This window comes from Lissotriton helveticus, chromosome 5_1, assembly GCF_964261635.1.
Source record: "Lissotriton helveticus chromosome 5_1, aLisHel1.1, whole genome shotgun sequence".
NCBI classification, from domain to species: domain Eukaryota; kingdom Metazoa; phylum Chordata; class Amphibia; order Caudata; family Salamandridae; genus Lissotriton; species Lissotriton helveticus.
In genome coordinates this window covers 2,070,945,873-2,070,971,677 of record NC_136065.1, presented here as the reverse complement: position 1 = coordinate 2,070,971,677, position 25,805 = coordinate 2,070,945,873, and the positions used below count along the sequence as shown (strand labels likewise).

Below are 25,805 nucleotides of genomic sequence, written 5' to 3'. Positions count from 1 at the left end.
ATGCTGTTGGTGTTCCAAATAACCTAGAGCAACCTAATATAGTGCCGCAGGAAAGTTGGTTAGCAGTGTGTTCATGTTAAAACAACTGGCGCATGAGTACTGCAGTTTTGGTGAAAAACTCTAGTCCGGCTGGTGATGTATCTTATAGAAACATGGGCAGAAATAGTTCTGGTTCAAGTAGTTAATTTTTTGCTTTTATTGAGGTGGATGGACGTAGCCTGTCAAGCTGAATACAGTTTGCCACAGGTTGTCCTCACAGTGTGAAAAACAAAAAGGAGTCTGCTTCTTTCGTTTTTGACTGAAACTGCCTCTATTTATTACAAATAGACACCTTTTTAAAATATCTAGGAATATATTTCGTACTTCTATCACGGAGTAAATTAAAGTTTTTACCTAGATGCTGTCTTTTGTTCGAGCGCGGCTAGGGGCTGATTGTGACTCGCCCATCCCATTTGCATAGATTGAACGCATGCCAACATGAATGGCCAAAACAGTACGTACTCCGTCCGATTAAGGCAAGATATGCCCCAGTCCACTATAAAAAGAGCGCACAATTGAGCAAGCAGTGCTCATTTTGCACACAAAAAAGTACTAGGGCCCTCGTCAGACACCTATAGCCCCCCTCCCCCCGCCAGCCCTGCCAATGATCGTTTTTACCTTGATGCTGTCTTTTGTTAGAGCGCGGCTGGGGGCTGATTGTGACTGAGTGGCCAGTGTGAAAATATTTATGTAAATTGCAGGGCATGACCGTGCTGCAATTAACACATATTTCCACAAAGGCCCATAAACAGCCTGCAGCCGTTTCCTATTGAGGAACAAATGTAGCAAGAGCCACTTACTATTGAAGTCGTCCCCGAAATCAGGAAAGTAGCATTTTTCGCAATAAGCGGCGGCGCGAACACTCTCCTGTGATGTGCGCGCGCTTCAATAGGGACACTGCGCGCTAGGGGGTCACTAAGTGGGCGGCCGCGCACGCACGCGCGTTAGAGGGAACACTGGATAGGATATGTTGGATTCTTTTATGGTAGGTTGACATGGTATATGCTGTTGTGATATGATAAATGCTGTTAAAATCTATGAGGCATATGTATCAAGCCATATGTATCAGGCCCGTTTGAGAACGGGAAAAGGCCTTTTGGGATGTATCATCCCAAAAGGACATTGCAAAATAGGGAATCGCAAAATTAGTGATAACCTTTTTTGCGATAGCATTTAAGGAATCGAAAATTGCGATAACTTAAATGGGATGTAGAAAGCACCTAAGTTGTGCAAATTTGCATCAGAAATTAAGTTGATGGTAATTTGCGAATTCTTTGAACAAAGCACTTTTTTGCTTTTTTTCACATGCACATTTCAGGGGTGCAACAGGGTGTCCTTCTGGAACCCTTGCACCCTTGAAATTGCGTGTGCAATTTGCAAGTAACTATTGGGTACTCTTGGCCCATAGGAATAAATGAGAAGGGATTCCTTAATTGCGAATCGCAATTTGCGACTCGCAATTAAGGAATGCCAAGGATTTGCCAAAAAATTGCTAATTTGTATTTACATCACGTTTTGCTATTCTCAAATAGTGATTCTCTAAAAATTGCTATTTGAGAATCGCAAAGGCATTCTTTGATAGATATGCCCCTATGTTATGGTGCATGGGCGTATCCCCCCAGATTTTGGAGTGGGCAGAATGCAGGGGGCAATATCCAACCCCTCTGACCCCCACACCCCCACACCAGCTCCCAGATTTCGAAGTGGAAACAGAATATGAAACAGTGGCAAACAGAACATGTCTCTCTGAAGACCAAGCTGCTCAACCCCTAAGACTCCATGAAGTGCTATAACCTGAGCAGCAATCTCTGTGGTGGTTCCAAGACCTCTTTGTTTCGTGCCCACCTTTAAATCTTATGACTAGGCTCAATTATATATGTGTATATAGTGTCAATTTGATGTAAGGTGTGATAAGTGATTTATTGAACTCCATGAACTAACACTAATTGAATAACAATAACTGAATACCTGAACACAAAGCACTAACATTTGGTGATAAAAGGAAGAGAGAAGGTTGTAACCCTGTAATCTCTGAAGTGCACAATATGCAATCCTTGGATCAAATCCCAGCTTCCCTGCTTGACCAAATTATGTGATCCATAGCTAATATCTTTACTTCACTGTGTATCATTTTCTTTAATCACCCAGTTTGCAAACATGTGAAGTAAGTCAGCACAGGATCTGCGCTCTACAAAAATCTCACTTATATATGATTAATAGAAAATGATCTTGCTTCGCATTTGATAACAGTATAAGCTATGTAGAACGCATAAATGGACACATTTTGGGTAATTTTGGATAGTGTTGTCTGGGCATGTGGGTATTCTTGAATGTTTTGTGTTTAAAAACTATTACTTCCAATAAACGTAATTTAACTCAGCGATACCGTACAAGGTTAATTGAAACACTGAGATATGTTCAATTTTCTTTTTCATTTTAAAGTCCTTTTATCACATTATCTCAAGACATTGTTTGCCTTTTATACACCTTTTGATAGCTTGGCTCGTGATTTAGCTCTTCGAGCCAAGCCAGACCACTGGTTCGGCTCTCCAAAAGGCTGTCTGTATACCTCCTCCAGACATTTAGTGTCTCCTATTCTCTTTCTTTGTTGTAAGCTATCTCCAAGGATGCCTGGTGAGATTGGCAGAGCCACACCCAGTGTTAATGGAGCACCCACAGAAGCAGCAAGGAGATGGCACTGAGCATGGAGATCCTCGGGGTGTCGGCCATGTTGCATAGGTCGGTGCTGCAGCACGACACTATCTGGATATCGTAGGTGACTTCATGCACAGTTTTTGAGGTCATATTTCCGCATCTGAAGGACTCTAAGCAGCTGCGGGCCAGGATGGAGTCCCGGTTCCCTGTGGAGAAAGAAAGAAAGAGGGACATGTTAATAAGAAGCATGTAAGATAAGAGAGCCCTGCAGGTACCTGGCCGACAAGACACACAGGACCCAACTCACAAAGGTAAAGTTAGTCCAAAAGTCTAGCTGACACCAAAAGTCTAACTTTACAACTTTTCGGTATTCACAAAGGTAAGTTACTACTACTAACTAAACTACTAGTAATTGTACTAGTAGTAACTTTACTTGTGAATACTAAAGAGAAGTAAACTTAGACTTCAGTAGTAAACTTAGACTTAAGTCTAAGTGTACTACCTTTTGGTATACACAAAGGTACGTTACTACTTATAACTTTACTACTTTTAAATCTACAAATAGCCTGTTTACTAGTAGTAAAGTTACTAGTGGTAACTTACCTTTGTGAATACTGAAAAGTAGTAAAGTTAGACTTTTGGTCTAACTTTACCTTTGTGAATCAGGCCTGAGTGTTGCAATCAACCGCTCGCTTGTAGAAGTACAGTAAAGCACAGCTTCATGAATGTATGAGATTTACAAAGGTTTACAAAGGCCCAGCTTTCCTGTGCTGCTGCGCTGCTCTGCTTCCTCTCTGTCTTGCTGTGTGCTTTCTCCTGTTTTTGCCTCATTTTGCTGCTTTCTCCTTCCTTTACCCCATTTTTAGGTCTCGCTGAGTCATCGCGCATGCGCTGCTGGGAGAGCATTTACTAGGGCTTCTGGAAGTGCTCCTAAAGCGACGACCAGCTTGCTAGAACGCGCACAGGCGGGCATGACGTGCACATCACTTTTTCACGTCGCACGCGCGTTCTAGCAAGCTGGTCGCCGCTTTAGGAGCACTTGCGGTGACGCTTGTGCGCACCGCTCGCAGAGACTGGAACCCGTCCGCAAGCCATGAAATAATAAGATCGGTTCCTTGTTTTCTATTTGTTTTTTTTTTTACTCCTTGAGTCTATACCCAATATCCTTCCCCCGCCGCCGCCCCCCACCAAGCCTCCACCCGGCCTTGCCATTAATCTTTATTTTGCTTCGCATTGACTACTTTCATAACTGTAACCGACAGTCTCAGACTAACGTTCATTCGAGGACCTGCGACTACAGCTCCCAGAATGCACCGATCGCAAATTAAACCCCTATGACTGGCACAGGCGAGTCTGTCTTGTTATGAAACATCGCTGCCTCGGATTTCTCTTGAGTGTCCCAGATAAGAGCCCGCAGCACCCCTTAAAGCTCTATACTTGTGCCTTCCTCTGATTGGCGGATGAAAGTGGGGCAGTTATGAGACCTCTTCATCCAGAGCCATTGGTCAGCGGAGGGGCGCCTCCGAAGAGGCTTTCACTTTGTGCCCTCGTACTTGCAATGAGGCCTATGTTGGAACGTTTTGGTGTCGTGAGTTAGTGACACGCAGGATAGGATGTTCTACAAGGAACCAAGAGGTTCTGAGTGTCGCTTGCGGCCTGATTACAACTGGCCTGTTAAAATCTTTCAGCAAGTCCAAAACCTGGATTAGAAGCACACATCTGTCTCTTGTGTTACCGGCTGTGAGGATGTTGTTCAAGGAACCAAGAGGATAGGAGTGTCATCTATGGTCGGGAATGATTACTGTCGGCCGTGTCGTTTTCAACTGTTGTGGTTGTGTGACACATAAGAAGCATCCTTGCATGGATGTTCTCAACCCACAGCGACTTCTGTTTATTCATACCAGGGTGGTAGCTTCAGCCTGGGTCCTTATTTTGAAATGAACCTGATCCTTACTTCCATGCAGACCTTCTGATGGTCTTGTATGTTCCTCATCTTGGCTGGTAAGGAGTTTAACACTTTTGTCACTTGAATCTGTGTCTTCCGACCTCTACTTGCCGCTGATTGCTTGAATATCTGTCTTCTTTTGGACTGCATTCATAGCGCGGAGACAGACTGATTATAGTGTAACCAGGTGCTTTATAAATGTTTTTATTATTATTATTATTATTACTGAGCCACTAAGGAAGGAGCAATGAGGTCCTAGTCTTGAGCATGGGGCCCAGTTCTGGGTTTTGAGATTCATCACATCCATGCTTGTATTCCACATTTTAAAATGTAAGCTGTTGTTTCATCAGAGGGTTTTCAAGCATTTTACGGAAATTGAACAGAGAAATTTGAGAGCTCGGTTTTTTGGCACAGAAAAAAATATGTTCTTAGGGAGTGGACAGCTATTGAGTGCCAAGGTGTTATCGGCCATGCATGGGGAAGAGGATGTTGCGCAGTGGCAAGAGGTGCCAAGTCAGGAGCTGGGGTTCTGTGTTTGAGTCTCAACCTCCGCGCAACATTCTGTGATTCTGGGTAAATCAAATAATCTCTCTGTGCCATGGACAGCACTTGGATATCCTCATGTGTGATAAGGCACGCTATATAAATCTACAAACTTAAACTATGCATGTGCTGAAAATGCAGTTTTAGCGTGACACTAAACACAATTTTGCAAAAGTGAGCAAGTAAATAGTTATTTGTGTTGGATGTACGTCATGACAATGCGGGCTTTTACACCGCGCTGCCATTACGACGCATCGATTACAACGCAAGTCGTTACAATGACTTGCGCTGTAGGCGCTGGATTTTGGAATAGTATGATTTACTATTCCAACTCCAGTCTAAGCAACAGTAGGGAAGGTGTTGGAATAGTAAATCTACTATTCCTCAGTATCTAGTGCCATTCAGCGCAAGTCGTTGTAACGACTTGCGTTGGGATGGCAGCGTCGTCATGGAAGCACGGTGTAAAGCCCGCGTTGTCATGGCTGTCTCCCATTTGTGTTGCTTTATAAAATGAAGAAAGGCAATGCAGTGCATTGCGATATCTTGTGTTACTTTGCAGTAGGTAGGTGTTGATTGGATGGTGTGCTTGTTCCTTTAAATCCATCCATGGATTTTGACTCAAATCCATATATACAAAGACTTGGGTTTGCACCATAATGGTGTGCCTGCCTGAGGCTGACATAACAAGGAGAAATATCTTTGTTTCTCTTTGTTATTTCCTCTTTTCATATGTTCTGCATTACACAACACTCATACAAAGAAAATAGCCTCAAAGGATAGTTTTTGAGCAGGAAGGGATTTCTATCTTGACAATAATACTGACTCCTTTGGGTAAGGGTGCCTGCGTTGGCGCTAGGCAGCCAGAACTGCACCAGTGCACGGGGTAAGGCACAACATTTTACAGTAAAAGATTTGGTGGAGAAATGAATAGCTTAAGTTTTCTCCAGCGGCGTAACACAGGCACCCGCAACCCCATGGTGCGGGGGGCCCCGGCTGCAGGGGGCCCACTCAGCACAGTACTAACTGAGGCCCGAGAGCTCTGAATGAAATCCTCACAATCTATCGTTTATGTAATCCAACCAAAGAGAAAACTAAAGCGAGCACAATATGCATGTGTCCAAGTTTTTAAGAAAATACTCCCATTAATTGGGTAAGGAAAACGCAAATGCCATGCTCATGCAACTAGCATTTCCTGTCTGCCGTTCTGCCTAGCGTTCCCCCGCCACCGAAACTATGGTAAATGAGTGTTAAAATATTCACACTTGGAAGCTAGCTCTCAGGATCAAACTAAATCAATAGAATGGTATTTGCCACAGCAAAAAAAATGCCTCTGTTTTCGGCAAAATATTTAAGCATTGGTAAAGCCAATACGTATGGCTACATGCTTCACTGGCACTGCTTCTTTATTGCCGAGTTTGTGCTGTGTTTTAGAGGCTTCATTGGTGAATCTGAGAATGTGCAAAATGTTGAATGGGTGTGTACATGAATGGATAAATGAGTGTTTCAATGAATGGATAATTGATAGGTAAGTGAATGAATGCATGTATGGATATTTGAATGGGTAATTTCTTGAAAGAAAAAATTAAATATGAATAAATGTGTGATGGCACGGATGGGTGCAGAGAGGTTAAACCAATCAATGACAGAAGTGATAATGTTATTAAAATACTAAGGATTGCCCATATTATGCCAGTGCAATCATTACACCAAGCATGGGCACCATTATACCAACAATGTCCACAGTATATAAAGAATAACCTCAAATATGCCATTTCTGTCATCTCATAGGAGTGAGCAGTATCATGCCATGGGAGTCAAAGCTGTTCCAGAAAATTGAGGCCCTAAGGCTATAGCCAGCATTGGGCAAAGGTAAAGTTAGGGTTTTGGTCTAAGTTTAGAATAAAAGTCTAACTTTACTACTTTTTGGTATTCCCAAAGATAAGTTACCAGTAGTATCTTTATGATTGAGGAGTTTCCGCACTTGGGTGCACCTCTACCCGAAGTGTGGAGATTCCACTCCGAGTGCAGTGACTCTGCTAGGAGTGCAGAGACTCTGCAGTCGTAAAGATTTTACTCGCAACTTACCTTTGTGCACACTGAAAAGTAGTAAAGTTGGACTTTTGGTCTAAACTTAGACAAAAAATCTAACTTTGCCTTTGTGAATTGGGCCCATTGTGTTTGAGGTGGGTATGAACATATCAGTGATTTCCACATTCTATCAAAAATTGCCATCATTGTGACAATAATACCCACCATAATGCCAGAGACAGAAATATTCTAAAGTGGATACCAACATGTCATGGTGTCCAAACTATATAAAAATAACTGTTACTATTAAGCTACGGCCTGCATTATGCTATAAGTGGCTTCCATCATGATTTAAATGCCAACATTACATCTATAGTACATAGCCTATAGTCCTTTTGCCCATCACTTTCAGCTACACATACAGGAAAAGAATGATGTTTACTTTATCAAAAATATACACTACAAAGTGAATTTTCTATAAGGAGCAAATGCATTCTCATTTGTCAATGCCACTTTTTTTATGGCAGTGTTAGAGGCTCGTGGTGATTTGATACAACACAGAGACACTGATTTAGTATCCCTTTTAGAATGGTCAAGTAATCTCAGCTGATGCCACAACACAATACAACACCAATAAAACACTGCAATAAAAGAGCACAGCAAAACAACAGCACCCCACAAGGTCAATATACCAAAACATTGCAAACATAACAGAATAACAATACAAATTACTGATTACTTTTACTTTGTTGTATAACTCTTTTGTTATTGTTTAGCTTTTGTTTTAGTTTTGTAGTACTGTGCTGAGTTGCTATATCAAGTTCTTTTATATACTGTGTTGTTGTTATAGCACTATTTCGTGTTTTTTGGTATTTTGTTGCATTTTTATTCTATTATGTTGTTTTCCACGTTTTTTTTGTTTTGGATTTGATGTTATTGTATGTCTGCTATGGCGTGTCATTCTGGAGTTGTGCTAGCATTTTGTCTCTCATATTTGTTGTATTTTTGTGCTGTGGTTTTGTAGTTGGTCGAGTTATGTTTCTTGTGTTTACACATTGCTTTTTTGTGTGTTGGTTTAGTGTCTGAGTGCTATTGTTGTGTGTTATTTTTGTGTTTTTGTGCTATGGTTGTTGTGTCTTTTTCTGTGTTACTTTTGGTTTCTAAGTAGTGTTGTTCTAATGTTATGTTTTAATGAATGTGTTCTTAAGGTTTTGTGTTTATGACGATATGTTGTTCTACTGTATTGTTGAATTTAGACATTGCTGTGCCTCCACTCGATCCATCTGCAGTGTGGGTAAGAAGTACAGTGTGGGGTTAGAGTGTGACTTTTAGAGGCAGTAGAGCAATGGTGCAGATTGTGTGGTGCTATGACTTTTTACTGCATTGGTAGTGGAGTGGTTGTGAGTGCGGTTAGTTTAAGGGAGTTGATAAAATGGGTAAAAGTACCACCACATATCCCAGTACCATGAGTTTACCCATCACCTTTACACTACCACACTCCAAAGTTTTACTATGAACCCAATAATCTATTACCACTTAACAGAACCACAGTACTTCCCACCATCGCCAACCTACCAAACTCCACTACCATGCTACCACTTCCATCCATTGCCCTCCCACCCACCATGAAGGTACTTTCACCTAACCCATTTTATCAACTCCTTTAAACTAACCACACTCACAACCACTCCACTAACAATGCAGTAAAAAGTCATAGCACCACAAAATCTCCACCATTGCTCTACTACCTGTAAAAGTCACACAGTAACCCCACACTTAGATTGGACTGAAGTTATTAATATCCCGAGGGTGCAGCAAACTTTTTCATTAGGGTTTTCACAACAGCATTTTTCCAGGCAGTGAGGAAGGTGCCTTGTCCTAAAGGAAGACTCAACAATTCCAACAAGGGGATCTTGAGAAGCAGAAACAGAGCTCCTTTAGCTTCTCTTTGCAGAATCTGAAGGGGGTCCTGTGGGCGCAGCCTGCAAGGGCGGCATCAAGGTTGGTTGCATCAACAGGTGCACAGGAGGTACGGTATCAAGGTTGTTTGCATCAACAGGTGCAGAGGAGATACAGGTGGTAAGATCTTAAAGAAAGGTTGTTGGGTGTAGGTATTATTTCAGTCTGAATGTTCTCAGGTATTTGTTTAATCTTAAAAAGAAAGTGCTAGACCTTTTAGAGAGTACCTGAACAAATATTGGGAGATTGCAATCCCTCTAATAAATTAAATAACTCTTTTGAGAGGTTCAGAGCTGGAGAGACACAATCTAAAAAGCACTTTGGACAGTGTCTCTGCCACAATAAAGTGACCAGAGACAAAGATGAAGGCCTAGCAAGGGTGCAGCAGAATGAATGACATGTTCAATTAATGCAAATTCATAGAATCCACATCATGTGAACATGTAAGACCTGCGCCATCAGGAGACTCCAGCCATAAGCTGGGGCCTCCCAGGACCATCAAGAGACTCCAGCCATTACAGGAGGTTTCCCAAGACCGTGAAGAGACTCCAGCCACAACCTGAGGTCTCCCTGGACCATCAGGAGACTCCAGCTACAGCCTGAGGTCTCCCTGGACCATCAGGAGACTCCAGCCACAACCTGAGGTCTCCCTGGACCATCAGGAGACTCCAGCTACAGCCTGAGGTCTCCCTGGACCATCAGGAGACTCCAGCTACAGCCTGAGGTCTCCCTGGACCATCAGGAGACCCCAGCTACAGCCTGAGGTCTCCCTGGACCATCAGGAGACTCCAGCCATAAGCTGAGTTCTCAGAGGACTATCAGGAGACTCCAACAGTGTTAACTGTAATGCCATTATTTTCTTTGCGTCGAATTTTAGAAATCATACCTGATATTAAATAATAGCAGTCTACACTGAACCTGCTACATCGACACAGCCGATTGAGGTGCTGTATCCAGAAGTCGCACGATCTATTTTGGCGGCCATCTTAGGGGAACCAACGTTCATAGCGCTCTAGCGCTTCAGAAAGCAGTATAAAGCTAGGGAGAGCGAAGGCTCGCGAGACTCCTTTGTTGCTCCTGAGGCGAAAAGCCGGGAGATAGCGCGTGTGTGTGGCTGCAATTTTAAAAACGTGTTAACTGTAATGCCATTATTTTCTTTGCGTCGAATTTTAGAAATCATACCTGATATTAAATAATAGCAGTCTACACTGAACCTGCTACATCGACACAGCCGATTGAGGTGCTGTATCCAGAATTTGCCCGATCTATTTTGGCGGCCATCTTAGGGGAACCAACGTTCATAGCGCTCTAGCGCTTCAGAAAGCAGTATAAAGCTAGACAGTCAAAGTCCAGCCCGTCTGCACCCGTCCGCGCTGAGGACGGGCTGGAGAACGGGCTGGGGGCTAGGCAGGACACCCAGGTAACACATCTCTCTAGACAGGATATTTTAGCGCTTAACAATCCTGTATATACTAGATGCTCTCACCCTCTCAATGTAGACAAATGGGTGGGTCCAATCTGTTGCTATGCATGTAAACATACAATAGAACCCCATCAAACTCCCACTAAGGAAGAAAGCCCCAACAACTTAAGATGTGGCCTAATCAATGCACGTTCCATGGTTAAAAACTCCTTACATATATATGACCTCATCACGGAAAACGATCTAGATTGCCTTTTCATTACTGAAACATGGCTCCGTGAGTGGTCAAACCCTGATATAGTTCATGCCCTTCCCTTGGGTTTCTCTATATGCAGACAAGATCGCATAGAACAGCGTGGGGGCGGCTTAGCTATTGTCTATAAGGACTCCATAAAATGTGTTATGAAAGAACCGCCTGATATAAGAGGTGCCGAGAGTCTAAATTTCTGCATACAAGTCCTGGACACTTTTACTTTCGCAGGGATACTGGTATACCGTCCTCCTGGATATCCTGCCCAGTTTCTTGAAAATGTGGGGGAAGTGTTAGGCGACCTGACTCTCAGATACGCCAACCTTACCCTGCTGGGAGATTTTAATCTCCACCTTGACGATCCCACTGACTGCTTCGCATCAAGTTTCATAGATACATTACAGGTCATAGGGCAAAAACCTCAAATGCTCAATGCCACACATAATGCTGGGCATATCCTTGATTGCATTTGTTCGAATTTATCTGAAATATTAGTTAAGCCCCCGAAGCCCCAAACCTGGACGGACCATCACTTTATTGAATTTTCTGTTCCCCTGAAGGGAAACAGAATTAATTCAAAGGTAGCGGTAAAGAAAGGGAAAAATATCCCCTGTTGGGGGAAAATCTTGGAACATCCTGACCTTGTCAACTGGACTAAAGAGAATAAACCCATTCCATCAGGGAATACTCTAGAAGACAATCAGAAGTTTGAGGATTGGATGGCCACTATTGGAAACAAGATTAGGAACCCAGGAACTAAAGGCACTATGAACAAAAAGAGATTGTCTGCCCCCTGGTTTTCCGACAGACTTAAAGAGCAGCTAGTCGGAGTTAGACACCTGGAAAGTAAATGGCGTGAGACATATGAGAGTGGAGCGAAAGAAGACTACAAGAACGCTAGGAGACTTTATCATGTAATGAATAAAAATGCAAAGAAAATCTATTTTACCTCCTGCATTGAAATGTCAAAAAACAAACATAAGGACATTTTTAAAATAGTTAACAGTTTTACCAAACCTAAAGCCCTAATACGAGAAATACCACCATCCCAGACCTTATGCAATGATATTGCTAATTATTTCGCTCTGAAAATTGACATTCTAACTAAAGACTTCCCCAAACCGGATCTAAAAGACTTGGAGGCTAAATCAGGTATTTTTTCAGACCATTCGAAGTGGACAACTTTTAGCCATATTAGCTTGGAAGAATCTCACCAGAAGATATTGGCTACAAAATCTGGCTCCCCATTTGATCCCTGCCCTCCCACGCTTCTGAGAACTATAATACAGGAGGTCAACCCCTGTATTAACTCCATTATAAATGCGTCTCTGCAGTCAGGGGATATTCCCCCACAATGGAAATTGGCAGCTGTTAGGCCATTACAGAAGAAATCAATACCTGATCCTTCGACACTATCACACCTGCGCCCTATTTCCCTTCTCCCCGTAGTCTGTAAAATCACAGAAGCTTTGGTAAATAAACAACTGATGGCACACATGGAAGGCAATAATATATTGCATCCATGCCAAGCTGGTTTCAGGGCTCACCACTCCACCGAGTCAGCCCTATTATCATCAGCTGAAACCATTCATGCTGCCTTGGATCAGGGCAAAATGGCAGTCCTGATCCTATTAGATTTATCTGCTGCCTTCGACACGGTATCCCATGCTATCCTTTTACATCGCCTGACCAACGCTGGCATAGCAGGAACCGTGTTCGAATGGCTTAAGAACTATCTAGAGCAGAGGCGGCAGGTCGTCATGCTAGGCAATTTTCAGTCGGAGGAAAAGTTCTTGACCTCTGGGGTACCGCAGGGCTCAAGCTTGAGCCCAACCCTTTTCAACCTTTATATGGTACCCCTGTTGGAACTTATTTCCACATTTAACATCAGCACAATTGCCTATGCTGACGACACTCAACTGGTTCTGACCCTTGATAAAAATCAAACGGGTGCCGAACAAACGCTGAAACAGTGTCTATCAGCAATATTTGAGTGGATGACCCAAAATCACTTAAAATGTAATACAGCAAAAACGGAGATTGTCCCTTTTGGTCTCAATAACTGCTTTTCACCACAGGACTGGTGGCCGGATAATGTGGAGGCCCCTCCTAAGACAATTAATGCTGTCCGTAACTTGGGGATCAAGTTCGACAACACCCTGTCTTTTAATTTACAAGCCAAAGAAGTAGCAGGGGCCTGTTTCAGAACTATTAAAAGCCTTAGGAATTTTTTTGATTTTCTCCCTTTGAGCGCCAGGCGGACAGTGGCTGTAGCGCTTATAATTTCTCGACTGGACTATTGTAATAGTCTGTATGCAGGGCTGAATAAATCGGCCCTGCAAAGACTACAAATGGTCCAGCATGCAGCCGCTAGGCTTGTCCTGAAACTGCCCAGAAAGTCCTCGGCATCAGCAGCATTGGATGCTTTGCATTGGCTTCCGGTGCACAAGCGCATTCTTTTTAAGGTACTCACCATCACGTACAAAGCCTACCACCAACAGGGCCCACTGTACCTGAGGAAGTATTTCAAACTCTACCAGCCGATAAGAACCCTTAGGTCATCCACAACCAATTTACTACACATTCCAAGATTCAGGTTGATGACCAAGGGAGGGAAATCCCTTGTAGTCATCGGGTCAAAAGTCTGGAATAATCTTCCCCTGTCTCTGCGTCAAATGACAACTGAAAGCAGTTTCAGGAAAGCCCTAAAAACCTGGATCTATCCTCTATCGGAATCAAGCTACAAAGCGTTGCTATGACCCCCCTCTGTGTCTTTGATCCTTTAACATCAGGATCTCTCAGTATCCATCTGACAATTAGGAGTGAAGCGCCAAGATACTCCGTGGAGTGGTAGCGCGCTATACAAGAACCCAATCACAAATCACAAATCACAAATCACAAATTGTAGTGTAGCTCCTATTTTCCCAATAGGCTCTGCGCATTGGAATAGTACCTACAGCAGTAAAGGCCTAGGCCAGACGTTAACTAGGTCTACTACTGTCGAAACTAGACTTAATTTTTGGGTTTGCCAGCTAAGCTCAGAGTTCGCTAGAAACTTTCTCGAATGTTCAAGGAAGGATTAACTCCCCTGATTAGACAAGAAGGGATTTAGTTTCTGACAACCATAGAACATGACAACTTTGCTCTCCCCTAATCAAGAGTCAATCTCAAGAGTCGTGTGAGCACAAGGCAATTATTTTACTCAGTCAGTACGTGCATTCTTAGTCTCATCAGAATGTAGAGAAAAGGAAGAGACGGGCGTGTTCAATAAAAGATGTTATTTATTGATCAGTCTCTTTTCTCGTACAAGAGAAATGGATCGATATTATTGCAATACTTATAGTTAAGTAAAGTGCATACATTAGAAGCAATAGTATAAAATAATACTGTAAAAACATTGATATGGTTTCTGAGCCATATGATGTTTAAAATGATTAAAATATATTTACATACACATATACATTTGACTAAACGTACTCAACTGGTGTTTCTAAATACGCCTACCCCGTGTACCTGACCTAAGTCTAATGCGTGGGCGGGAATAGAAAGTTACAGTTTAAGTTAAGTTTGTTTTTGCCAAGTGAATAACTAAAGAATTCTCTAGGAGGGGTTATTCAGTTCTGTACCTGGAATTTAGGATGAATGAGGAATGGTATCTCTTTCTCTGCTCTCGATATTCCAGGCTGCCTGCGAGGGCTGCCCAGAAGCGCCGGTGCTGGGTCTCTCGGCTTGAGATAGCAGCGCGTCTCTCAGCGCGTCAGGAAGGCGGGGCTGCTGCCTGCGGGGTCTGCTTCTGCTCTCGGCTTCGGCAAGTATGGCTGCTCCGTCTTGTCACCACGCGTGTGTTTGCATAGGGCAAGGTCGGCAATATTTATACCTTAAAGGTGCCGAGATTGACGTAAGGATGGACATAGGTACGTCAATAAAGATGTCATACGACTTGCTCGTTAGCACATTCTTTTGCAAAAGTTCTCTGTGAAATCAAAACAATGGCCGCACGGATTTTCCAGGTTGTCATAGGTTTGATTTGTTATGAGAACGTCGTATGCCTTATCAGGGGCTGGAGGAATGTCGCTTGTCTAATTAGATCTCAAGCGTTATGACCTAATCAGATAACACGTTCCTGTGCCGTAGTGTGACTGCGTCAGATAACGGTATCTGCATCATGGGGGATTTCTTGCCTCATGGGCTGACTGTTAGTTAACTAGCTAGGTAGTTTAACCAGAATAGGGTCAGGAATAGGGGGATCGATTCAGAACCTATAGAAATACACGACACCCACTCCACGCTAACTATGGTCATATCTACTAATCTATGCATAGTATAACATAGTACAACATACTATAGAGTATAGTGTATACCTTACCACCCCAAAATACATAAATGCATTTCGAAATTTTCAAATATACTGAAAAATTGCAGTCATATATATTGTATGCACTTAAGCTATGAATTAAATGCAAAAGTAAACACGCATTGTAATGCATTATTGCTTTTTGGTATATGAGAAATACACATGAAATGGCTCTTAATATAGCTATACAGAAAGGAAGGTCGAGACCATTTCATCACATAATAAAATATTTGTGAACATACCAGCGGGCAGCTAAAGTCTATATAAAGTATCTAAAATAGAAATCTTAGTTCTCTAGGAATAGTTTCTTACTCTAAGCAGAAGATCAGTGTCCCGGGGAAAAAATATATAGAAAAATATTTTAAGGGCTTGCTGAAAAAAGTTGCTGTTCGTGAACTGGATTGTAATTGTTCATGTGACTTTATTTTTAAAGGTTGAAGGCCGAATTCAGGGAACACCGTGTGCGAGTTTACTCAAAAGTCTCTATTTCTGTTCCGGAGAGAACATCATATCATTCAGGCTTTCGAAAAAACTGTCAACAGCTTCATGGGAAAGTTCCACTAAGTCGGAAATAGGGGTAACCATGCATTCGTGCGCATGATTGTCTCCATTGACATTCTGATTTGCATTGCTGACAGAAGGTCGTACCTGTTCGATGCTGCTTTCATCTTGAACTTCACTACTCTTCAATCGTAGTGGTGAAGATTCCAGGAATGCCGTCATCAGAATTGGCAGCCTTTGAGGGCAGCACAGTGCGTGAACCTTGGTAGGAACCAACAGTGTATCTGCATCCACCGGCGCATCCGATTGTAGCGTCAGACAGGTGTCTAACACGCATTCTTCTCCGCATAGCAGACACCTTAGTACAGGTAAAACACACCTTTGCCACATTGGTCGAAATGATAGAAACCAAGTCATGTTTAGGTCTCTAAGCCGGGAGAGTCCCAGGATTTTTGATATCCGGTCCCGGTATCCAATGGCTAGGATTGTATCTTCCATTGTCGCGAGAGTTTGATCTGTGACATGGGTTGCCATAACGAAAAATAAGGACTAGGAATAGGATTCCTGCAATTAGTCCCAGGATCAGGGGAAGTCCGCCAAAAATCGAATGGACGAAATCTGGAAAAATACCCAGTATGGCTTTGAATGGTGTTAATGCCATCGAAAATACTGTCTTAAATACCTTTGAGACCCCAGTGGTATCAGAAATATTTAAGATTTCGCTCAGGATTTCCGCGAAATGTACGGGGGAATTAGTTGATAATAATGTATGTATCTCTGCAGTCGTCCTTGCGACTTGTAGATCATACGTTTCTTTAGATGACGTGAGCCTTGTAGGCGTCTGAAGAAGCACTGTTTTCATTCTGCTTAAAGTGTCTATTCGAATAGAAGTAATTTTCAAACCGGGCCATGCCCTTGCCTCCCTGTCTGGTAAGGAGCTGGGGAACAAAGAACGTCCACAGCACTTGACCTTCGCCGTCGTGGTGACGAGATAAGGAGTCCCGGGCATAAGACTACAACATCTGCGGTCTACAATAAGAATGTAACTCCCATTATAGAGTCTTTGAAAGAATGGTTCTATTTCAGTTGCAGGTGCGCCTTGCTGGTGACATGAAAGGTTGTATGAATTCCCTTCACAGGCTCCGTGCAAACTAATACCGTTACACAAAAGCGTGCCGCTTAGTGACATAGCACAATTGTTGCCACTAAGAAACACTTTCTGTCCTTTGTTACTGACACATGCATGTGAATAGGGCAGGTTCCAAGTTGTTTTAAGGTACCCCTTTCCCAATTTCTCGTACATGCCAGCCTGTATATATTTTTGGCAGTATTGAAACCTGAAGGTTGAGATTGGAATATTTATGATTCCGTGGATTATCCATTCACTGACAGGTCGTTCTGACATTGTCATTGGTAATCTTTCTAGTTTTTCAATGCTCAAGATTGTATAATCAGCACCCTTCTGCGCCATACCGATTTGTCTATCAGTAAGGTTAAAGATTTGGAATAGTGACGTTGTGTTGATTAAACGCCAAGGCACATAGCCTGAACGCAGATTTTGTAACGTCCAGCCAAGCTGTACAATAGAGCGCAATTGCGACTGACCATGTTGTAATAACAGTAAGTCTTGCGATAATATGTCGATTGCTGAAGACACAATGCTGTCCAATGAAAATATTCTGGAGGACAGAGTCATTAACCCATTGTCCACTACAGAAAGTGATTTTTCCAAATTAATACGATCAATTTCACGTATTCTCTCTGCTGTTTCAATTTGAGTAACCTTCCAGGCCTCATTGTATGCTGCATATACAGAGGCTGCTATGAAACGCTTTTGACGCTGTTTGCGTGGTCCCAGTATGAAATCACGCAAATCAGCACCATCAGTAAGTAAAGTTAGGTGTTGCTTAATTTCAGGCAGTGTGGAAGTTTGTAGCCATTGAAGGCTTTGCCCCCACTGTAGGTTGTTATTATCCCTGGGTGATGTCTTTGAGGATATCTAGGGTCTGGCCTGGTCATTTTGAAACCCTGTGTTTTATTCAGGAATCTATCTTGACAGTTATTTGTATCTGTGGGCCAGATCAACCATTGTTTCCAATCAGGATGTGTTCTGTTTTGGTTAAGTATATGGCTTATGTCTATTTCTTCATCTGTATCAGAGTTATTGCTAAACATTGTTGGCTTTGGAATAGACAGGTTATTTAAATCTTTGATTTTGGCTAAGCCAAGACAGGTGGTTTGTTGAACAGTGTCATTTAAAAATATCATTTGTTCTGGGATCATGCAGGCTCTAAACAAAGCTTCTATACCCTGTACTTGCCATTCTTTTGTACCCCAAACACTTTTCAAATCAACATTTTTGTCCCAATAATCAAATCCAAAAGTATTCATTTTTTCAAAGAATGAATCTGAATATATCAATTTCGTGTTGGTTATCATGGTTTTCATCCCTGTCTTGTTTGACAATTTGTAATAAAATGTTTCAGCATTAGTTATGTTAAAACCTGAAAAATATGAATATTTGTCATAAACGGTTCTAGAGCTCCCTTTTGGAGGTGTAGCACAATGTTCCCATTGATTATAATTTAAAACATTTCTAGGTTGTGCAGATTTATGCAAGAAATGGTTACCATAATGGTTATAGCAATACATACTATCATAATTTGTAGAACCTTGCAAATAATCATGTTTTGTAAATTTAGCAGACATTACTAAGTCAGACATCATATTGTTTATACTTTCAAAGTCCCAATCATCAGCAAATGAGTTTGGTTTTGCAAAGTCACTCAAGGAGATCTTGATTTGGTGTGGATATTTCAGGATCTCGACCGGACCATAAATTTCATAGTCAGTGTTGTCCCAGGCTACCCCACCAGGTATTGGAATTGCTGTGAAGTTGGCTGAAGAAAGTTCTGAAGAAAGTTCTCGTTTCTCGACGTGTAAAGATGTGTGTGGTTTGAGGACCAAGTTGATGTTCTGACTTGCTGTGTCCATTTTAGCATATTTTCCCTCAATGAAGCGTCCCAAGGTAAATACCATGATGAGCCAAAGTATGAGGATAAATGCACCAAAACCCACCCAAAATTCAATCCATGGAGTAACCAGATATGTTTCTCTCAGTTGTTTCAAAAGTTCCTTAGCTTTGTCTTTAAAGGATTTTGATGATGGCTGTGTCTTTTGTTCGCTGAAACCTTCAGAGGAATCATCGAAGTTGATGAAGTAACCAGATGCAGTTCTGTCAATTGTTCCAATTGGTTCAGGATTTTTGTTTCTTGCATTTTCACTTGGAACTTCATTGTAGATTGGTGTGTCTCTGCTAAATGTCTTTATTTGGGTTTTCAGAGGTCTGAGTTCTATTGCATTGTTGCATAGTCCTTGTTGTTCTTCTTTAGGCGTTTCGAATGTGATGAGCCTCTTTGTTAGGACCTCTGTACTGGTAGCAAACCTTGGTGTTCTGCTACTTATTGGGAGTCCACTTGGCCTACCGTTTGTTATCGGCCACATGTTGTGGTTTTACCAGGTCGATGGATACAACTCGGTTCTCCTTTTTTCCAGCAAGTGGCGGTAGTACAACTGATCTTGTCCCGTTGACAGACAAGACAGGAACTGCTTTTCTGTAAGAAGGCCCAAATTCCTTCTTTACCGCGATCTTCTCCCTGACTAGATCCCCGACTTTTGGAATCCAGACAGGTCTTGCTGGGACAGGTGGTGATTCTTCAGTGGTTGTTGGCTGTTGTTTCAACTGTATGTTGCTCAGGTCTTTTCTTGTTTTGTTTAAGTCCTGCAAAATAGCCAAACGGTCTTTGACATCAAAGGTTTTTTCTATTACCACTGAAGTCTGACTATCAAGGTCAGAGATCAACATCCTAGTTCCGAATAATAATTCGTACGGACTGAATCCCTTCAGAGAATTTCTTGGCAAGTTATTTAGACTACGTTGGACACTTATTAGATGTTTGACCCACCCAGCTCCCGAACCTAATGTCCTTTCCATTATAGATTGCTTTCTGCCTTGGTTTTTTCTTTACACCATCCCATACCCTCAGGAAGGAAGTGAGAAGATTCCCGCTGGGCTGTGCTCATTTGGCCATTCTTTCCCCCCCCAGGCTGGATTGCCTGAGTGAAAAAAAATGGTCGAACGTAGCATGCTCTTAGCGTATATGCCATTTAGACTCGCAAATCTTGTATAACAGTCCGGACGTCAGCCGAGTGCTGTGGATCTACATTATAAGTGGAACTAGCCTGTGTATGTTAATCGCAAGCCATTCTTTTTGTTGGTAATATTATCTGCCTTGATACGACGAGGTATTAAACTGCTTCTCTCCCCACTGCGATCTCTGTTGCAGTTTGGGCAGTTTTTTACAAACATGGTGTAGTGCAGGCTCATGCCTGGCCACCAGTACCGTGATTGTAATTCTTCCAGAGAATCTTTTAATTTAAGGTGTCTGAGACCCTCGCCCATGTGTGCGTCTGCGATTAACAAGTTTCTCCTGTCCATGTTTGGAATCATTCTATCCCCCACTCCAGGGATTCGAGCAAAAGGGACGGAGTTTGCATCGATTATGTATGTATAATTGAGTGGATAGTTGATCGGTAACGCTGAGCAGTCGCCTTTTGATGACGTTTTCACCGCCAGCAATGTTTCACCGTCAATGTATTTTAATGTACGCTTTTTTCGATCTACGGGAGCCGGTTTAGTGGCTGCCATTGCGGCTGTTTCAGCCAATGAATTCCCTACAACGTGAACGTCATCACGCTGGTGACTCAGTGAGTGTGTCACGTGAGTCTTTGGTAGTTCTTTTTTCAAAAGAGCTACTTGTTCCCAGAGCAGTCTCTGCTTTATTGGTGCATCTGTGTCATCTTTGTAACCGTTCTGAATCCATGTCTGCAAATCCTTGTTATATGCTTTGACGCAGAAATATGAATCTGACACTATAAGTGTCGGGAATTCGCGATCCGCATTATCTAGCGCCATTTTCAAAGCTATTATTTCAGTTTGTAGTTCTGAATTAGTTTCTACTGAGTGTGATTTTGTTAATAGAGGTCTTAGTTTACCTCCGCGCCACACTTCTTTTGTAATCTCACATGTGGGATTGTATGCATGTTCTCCCCAAACGGAGGGTTGAGCATGTCCGTCTGTATAGATTACACAGGCGTAATGTCGTAGAGGCAGAATGTCGATTGGCAGAGGATACGTCTTTTCATATTTTAGATTTTTTAATTCTTCTAGTTCTGGATCAAAGTAGTAGTATACTTTGTCCGTTGTGATTGAATTCACCCATTGTATCCATTCTGGATCCAATGTTGTTGATGGTAAATTACACGGTGTTGTTAATGCCTCAAAGGCTGATTCAGCTGTTCTGACTGTGATATGTCTACCGTCAGCTATGTCTTTTTCTCTAGCTATTGCGGTTTGAACTGCTTGAACAATTTTTCCTTTGTTGCTGAATCTCTGTTCAGCTTTTGTGTACAAGTGTGATTTGAATGCAATTGGTACCTTTTCTCCCTCATTAGAGGTCAGGTATGTGAATCCGCATCTCCCTGGGATGACTCGGATCACAAGGTTGCGTGTATTATCACGGGTTTCTAATTTTGTCTTAATTAGCATGTCTGTTTGTAAGGATCTCAAAATTTCTGTGTGTGTTTGAGTCCAACTGGATCTTTTAAAGTCTGGTTTAATTAGATCGTAAAGGGGTTTCACCCTTTCTGCGTAATTTGCAATGTATGTTCTTCCGAAATTTAGGAAGCCTAAAATTGACTGTAGGTTTTTTAGTGTTTTAGGAGCTTGGATAACGGCACATTTCTCTAGGAAATTGTCTGCCAGGCTTTTACCTTCACTTGATAGCTCATATCCTAAGAATAGGACCGTCAGATGGGCAATTCTGGACTTTTTGAAGTTGAATTTGTAACCCTCTGCAGCGAAACCAAGTATTATGGTGTTCACTCTTTTCAAGTGAGTCTCCAAGTCATCATCTGTTAAGTAAATGTCATCGACATAAGATAATGCTTCATCATCATATAGTTGTAGTAATTCTGTTACTCTCGCTGAGAATACCCCCGGGCTGTTCTTGTACCCCTGGGCTAACCGACAGAATTGTTTTTGAGTGCCATTTACTGAGAAAGCTGTTAAATATCTGCTCTCTGGTGCTATGTTTTGACAAACGAATCCGTTGGAGATGTCCAAGGTTGTTTTGTATTTTTTGCGCACTATGTTATTCATTAGTGCAGCACTGTGTGAGTTTTGCACTGCAAAAGTTTTGCAACATGTGTTAAGGTGTCGGTAATCCAAAACTAGGCGATATGAATTGTCTGGTTTGGAGACCGGAAACAAAGGATTGTTCATTTGTGAGGTGCAAGTTTCAATCACCCCCTGGTATTCTAGCTGATCTAGTATTTCATTTACTTGTTTTTTAGCTTCTTGCTTAATTGGGTACTGCCTTTGTGCAGTTGGTTGTGATTTTAACTGGATTTTGTGAGGAGGAGAATCCTCATCCCATCCTACATGATTTTTATATAAAGCAGGTGCTAAGGCCACTGCCCACTTTCTAGCAAGTGTATATTTTTTATGAATCGGGATTTGATTCGAGAAGGCAGGCATAATTACTTCTTCGCCATGAGGGCACTCCCTGACAAACTCTGGTGGCCAGTCTTTTTCAGCTAGAAGGATGTCATAACCCTTGGAGAGGTTATCCCAAAATAGTCCCCTTATTTTCCTAGTCTTATCTCCCTCTATACGTAATGTTATCTCGTATATTTTGTGGGGCTTGCTAACTCTGGTATCTGCAGTTTCCACTTGAAGGTATTCATTCGTGTCCACTGTCTCCAGATGATTCATAAGGACTTTGCGAGCTATGCTCACCTCTGCTGCGCTGTCTAGCATTGTCTGAGCCCACTCTCCGTTTTTCAGTTGTGTCCTCAGTATTCTCGGCATTGTTAACTACCTTGATACTGGCTACCTTCTTTTTTGGAAATTGTAATTTCTTTTTCAGTTGAGCAGGTTCCTTGTCTTTGGACTTGGCGTGCTCTTCTGATCGTCCTCTTCTTTCCGATTTCTGCGAGGAATTCTGAAAAGATTGAGAGGGACGTGTATCAATGTCTTGATATCTATCAGGTTTTTTAATATTATCCCTATTTCTAAGGTTATATCTATTCCCAGAGGGTTCACTCTGGGGTGACCTTTGTCTCGGGTTTGGAGATTTCTCTCTTCGCCTAGGAGACCTTCCTCTGGACTGGAATTTCTTTTCTTTAGGATTGGATTGTTTGTTCCCATCCCAGTTCTTTTTTGGTGAATTATTATTATTATTAAAAAACATTTTTTCTGGACTTGTAGTCAGTTGCGGTTTTACTGGTATTCCACCTAGACTATCTCTGCCTAGTTCTTCATAGGATTTTTCTATGATTCTGGCAATTTCAGCTGGTTGGTCTGCTATATCTGTCTCTTTTAACCTCTGGCGGATCGCCACGTTTGCTGCTTCACCTTTTATGTTGGCTAATAATATAGCCGAGACCTGCTTGAAGTCTTTCAGTAATTTCATACCAAGAGTTAAAGCAGGTTCTGGACCGTATTCATCTTGAATTTGTTTTAGCACATCTGGTATCACCGAAATGGATGGAACACCGTGCGTTTTTGTATAGATGGAAGCAAAGACTGTACCCCAAGTGTCACAGTCCTCAATGTGTGGTGCGATTCCCATTGGGAGACATATAGTCAGAATCCTGTGTTTTTCTAATGGGGTGGTGTCAGGAAACACCGCCTCTATTTGGGTAATTTTCTGTGCCAACCAGAATGGTATTTGTTCCCGTTTAGCTGGAACTTTACCTAGGCAGGATTGGATGTTCTGTGGTGTAATTTTATTTGTGGTCCCCTGGTGAGGGGTCAGCTGTGGTAGTTTAATCGCTGGCTGAATTGTTGAAGTCCGCATTACATACTGAACTAATTGTCTGTGAATTTTTAGTAGTTGTTTTAGCTGTATTAACAGCTCTGCTGCAGGCATTCTTTCGATGTCTGGATGTGGTGTGTATCCGGCTAGGACCGGCCACGTTGCTCCTGGTCTTCCTAAAGGACCGAGCCTTGTAATGTGATTGTTATGTTTTAGGGCGCCATCAAATAAGAGCAAATGCTCTTGGAATTTGAGTGGTACTTCCACCTCCTCGAAAGGAGTGTACGTTTCAGGAGGTTCCTCTACTTTGTAATAGTGGAAGTACTTTGTTACAGCATTTGCTGCTGGAAAATGTATCCATGTATAGTATACCTCTGTCTGCCGATATTCGTGTGCCTCAATTACGAATATGACTGTGCCACCTCTAGGTGTCAGTCCATTTTCTATAAGTTTTAAGGTTATAGATCTCCTTTTGGCGACCTGGATGAGTATTATATCCGGGTCTGCTGTTTGCATGGTAGCATCAGCATCTGCTATTTCAGTAGCTAATCTAATTGCCTCTCTTTCATCATCACTCTCTGCCATTTTACAGACAGGATGGTATTATGTTTGTTTGCAGATCAGTTTTCTTATGGAAACAGAGATTAGATGCACAATATTCTGGAACTGTTTTATCCTTCAACGTTGACTAGACCAAGAACCATACATAGGAGTTCCCTCCTGCGAGGTTTTGGAGGATATAATAACCTTTCACCCACTCCAGACGTCTTTGGAGTATTTGGGAAAAGGGGTCTGAGTGAGAAAGCACGACTGAGTTACTCTAAATGTCTTACGTTAGTTTTATCGCCCTTTCCAAACACGTTGGGCGCCATGTAGTGTAGCTCCTATTTTCCCAATAGGCTCTGCGCATTGGAATAGTACCTACAGCAGTAAAGGCCTAGGCCAGACGTTAACTAGGTCTACTACTGTCGAAACTAGACTTAATTTTTGGGTTTGCCAGCTAAGCTCAGAGTTCGCTAGAAACTTTCTCGAATGTTCAAGGAAGGATTAACTCCCCTGATTAGACAAGAAGGGATTTAGTTTCTGACAACCATAGAACATGACAACTTTGCTCTCCCCTAATCAAGAGTCAATCTCAAGAGTCGTGTGAGCACAAGGCAATTATTTTACTCAGTCAGTACGTGCATTCTTAGTCTCATCAGAATGTAGAGAAAAGGAAGAGACGGGCGTGTTCAATAAAAGATGTTATTTATTGATCAGTCTCTTTTCTCGTACAAGAGAAATGGATCGATATTATTGCAATACTTATAGTTAAGTAAAGTGCATACATTAGAAGCAATAGTATAAAATAATACTGTAAAAACATTGATATGGTTTCTGAGCCATATGATGTTTAAAATGATTAAAATATATTTACATACACATATACATTTGACTAAACGTACTCAACTGGTGTTTCTAAATACGCCTACCCCATGTACCTGACCTAAGTCTAATGCGTGGGCGGGAATAGAAAGTTACAGTTTAAGTTAAGTTTGTTTTTGCCAAGTGAATAACTAAAGAATTCTCTAGGAGGGGTTATTCAGTTCTGTACCTGGAATTTAGGATGAATGAGGAATGGTATCTCTTTCTCTGCTCTCGATATTCCAGGCTGCCTGCGAGGGCTGCCCAGAAGCGCCGGTGCTGGGTCTCTCGGCTTGAGATAGCAGCGCGTCTCTCAGCGCGTCAGGAAGGCGGGGCTGCTGCCTGCGGGGTCTGCTTCTGCTCTCGGCTTCGCCAAGTATGGCTGCTCCGTCTTGTCACCACGCGTGTGTTTGCATAGGGCAAGGTCGGCAATATTTATACCTTAAAGGTGCCGAGATTGACGTAAGGATGGACATAGGTACGTCAATAAAGATGTCATACGACTTGCTCGTTAGCACATTCTTTTGCAAAAGTTCTCTGTGAAATCAAAACAATGGCCGCACGGATTTTCCAGGTTGTCATAGGTTTGATTTGTTATGAGAACGTCGTATGCCTTATCAGGGGCTGGAGGAATGTCGCTTGTCTAATTAGATCTCAAGCGTTATGACCTAATCAGATAACACGTTCCTGTGCCGTAGTGTGACTGCGTCAGATAACGGTATCTGCATCATGGGGGATTTCTTGCCTCATGGGCTGACTGTTAGTTAACTAGCTAGGTAGTTTAACCAGAATAGGGTCAGGAATAGGGGGATCGATTCAGAACC

General features: G+C 42.2%; 1 protein-coding gene across 1 annotated transcript in view; it reads right to left on the bottom strand.

Moving 5' to 3' along the window:
* Positions 1-1,004: 1,004 nt before the first annotated feature.
* LOC144753992 (uncharacterized) overlaps positions 1,005-25,805 on the bottom strand; it is an 81,115-nt gene continuing 56,314 nt past the window's right edge. Inside the window, exon 3 of the mRNA XM_078641512.1 lies at positions 1,005-2,900. Coding sequence (XP_078497638.1) covers positions 2,701-2,900 — 200 coding nt within the window. The 3' untranslated portion in view covers positions 1,005-2,700. The remainder of the gene's footprint in view (positions 2,901-25,805) is intronic.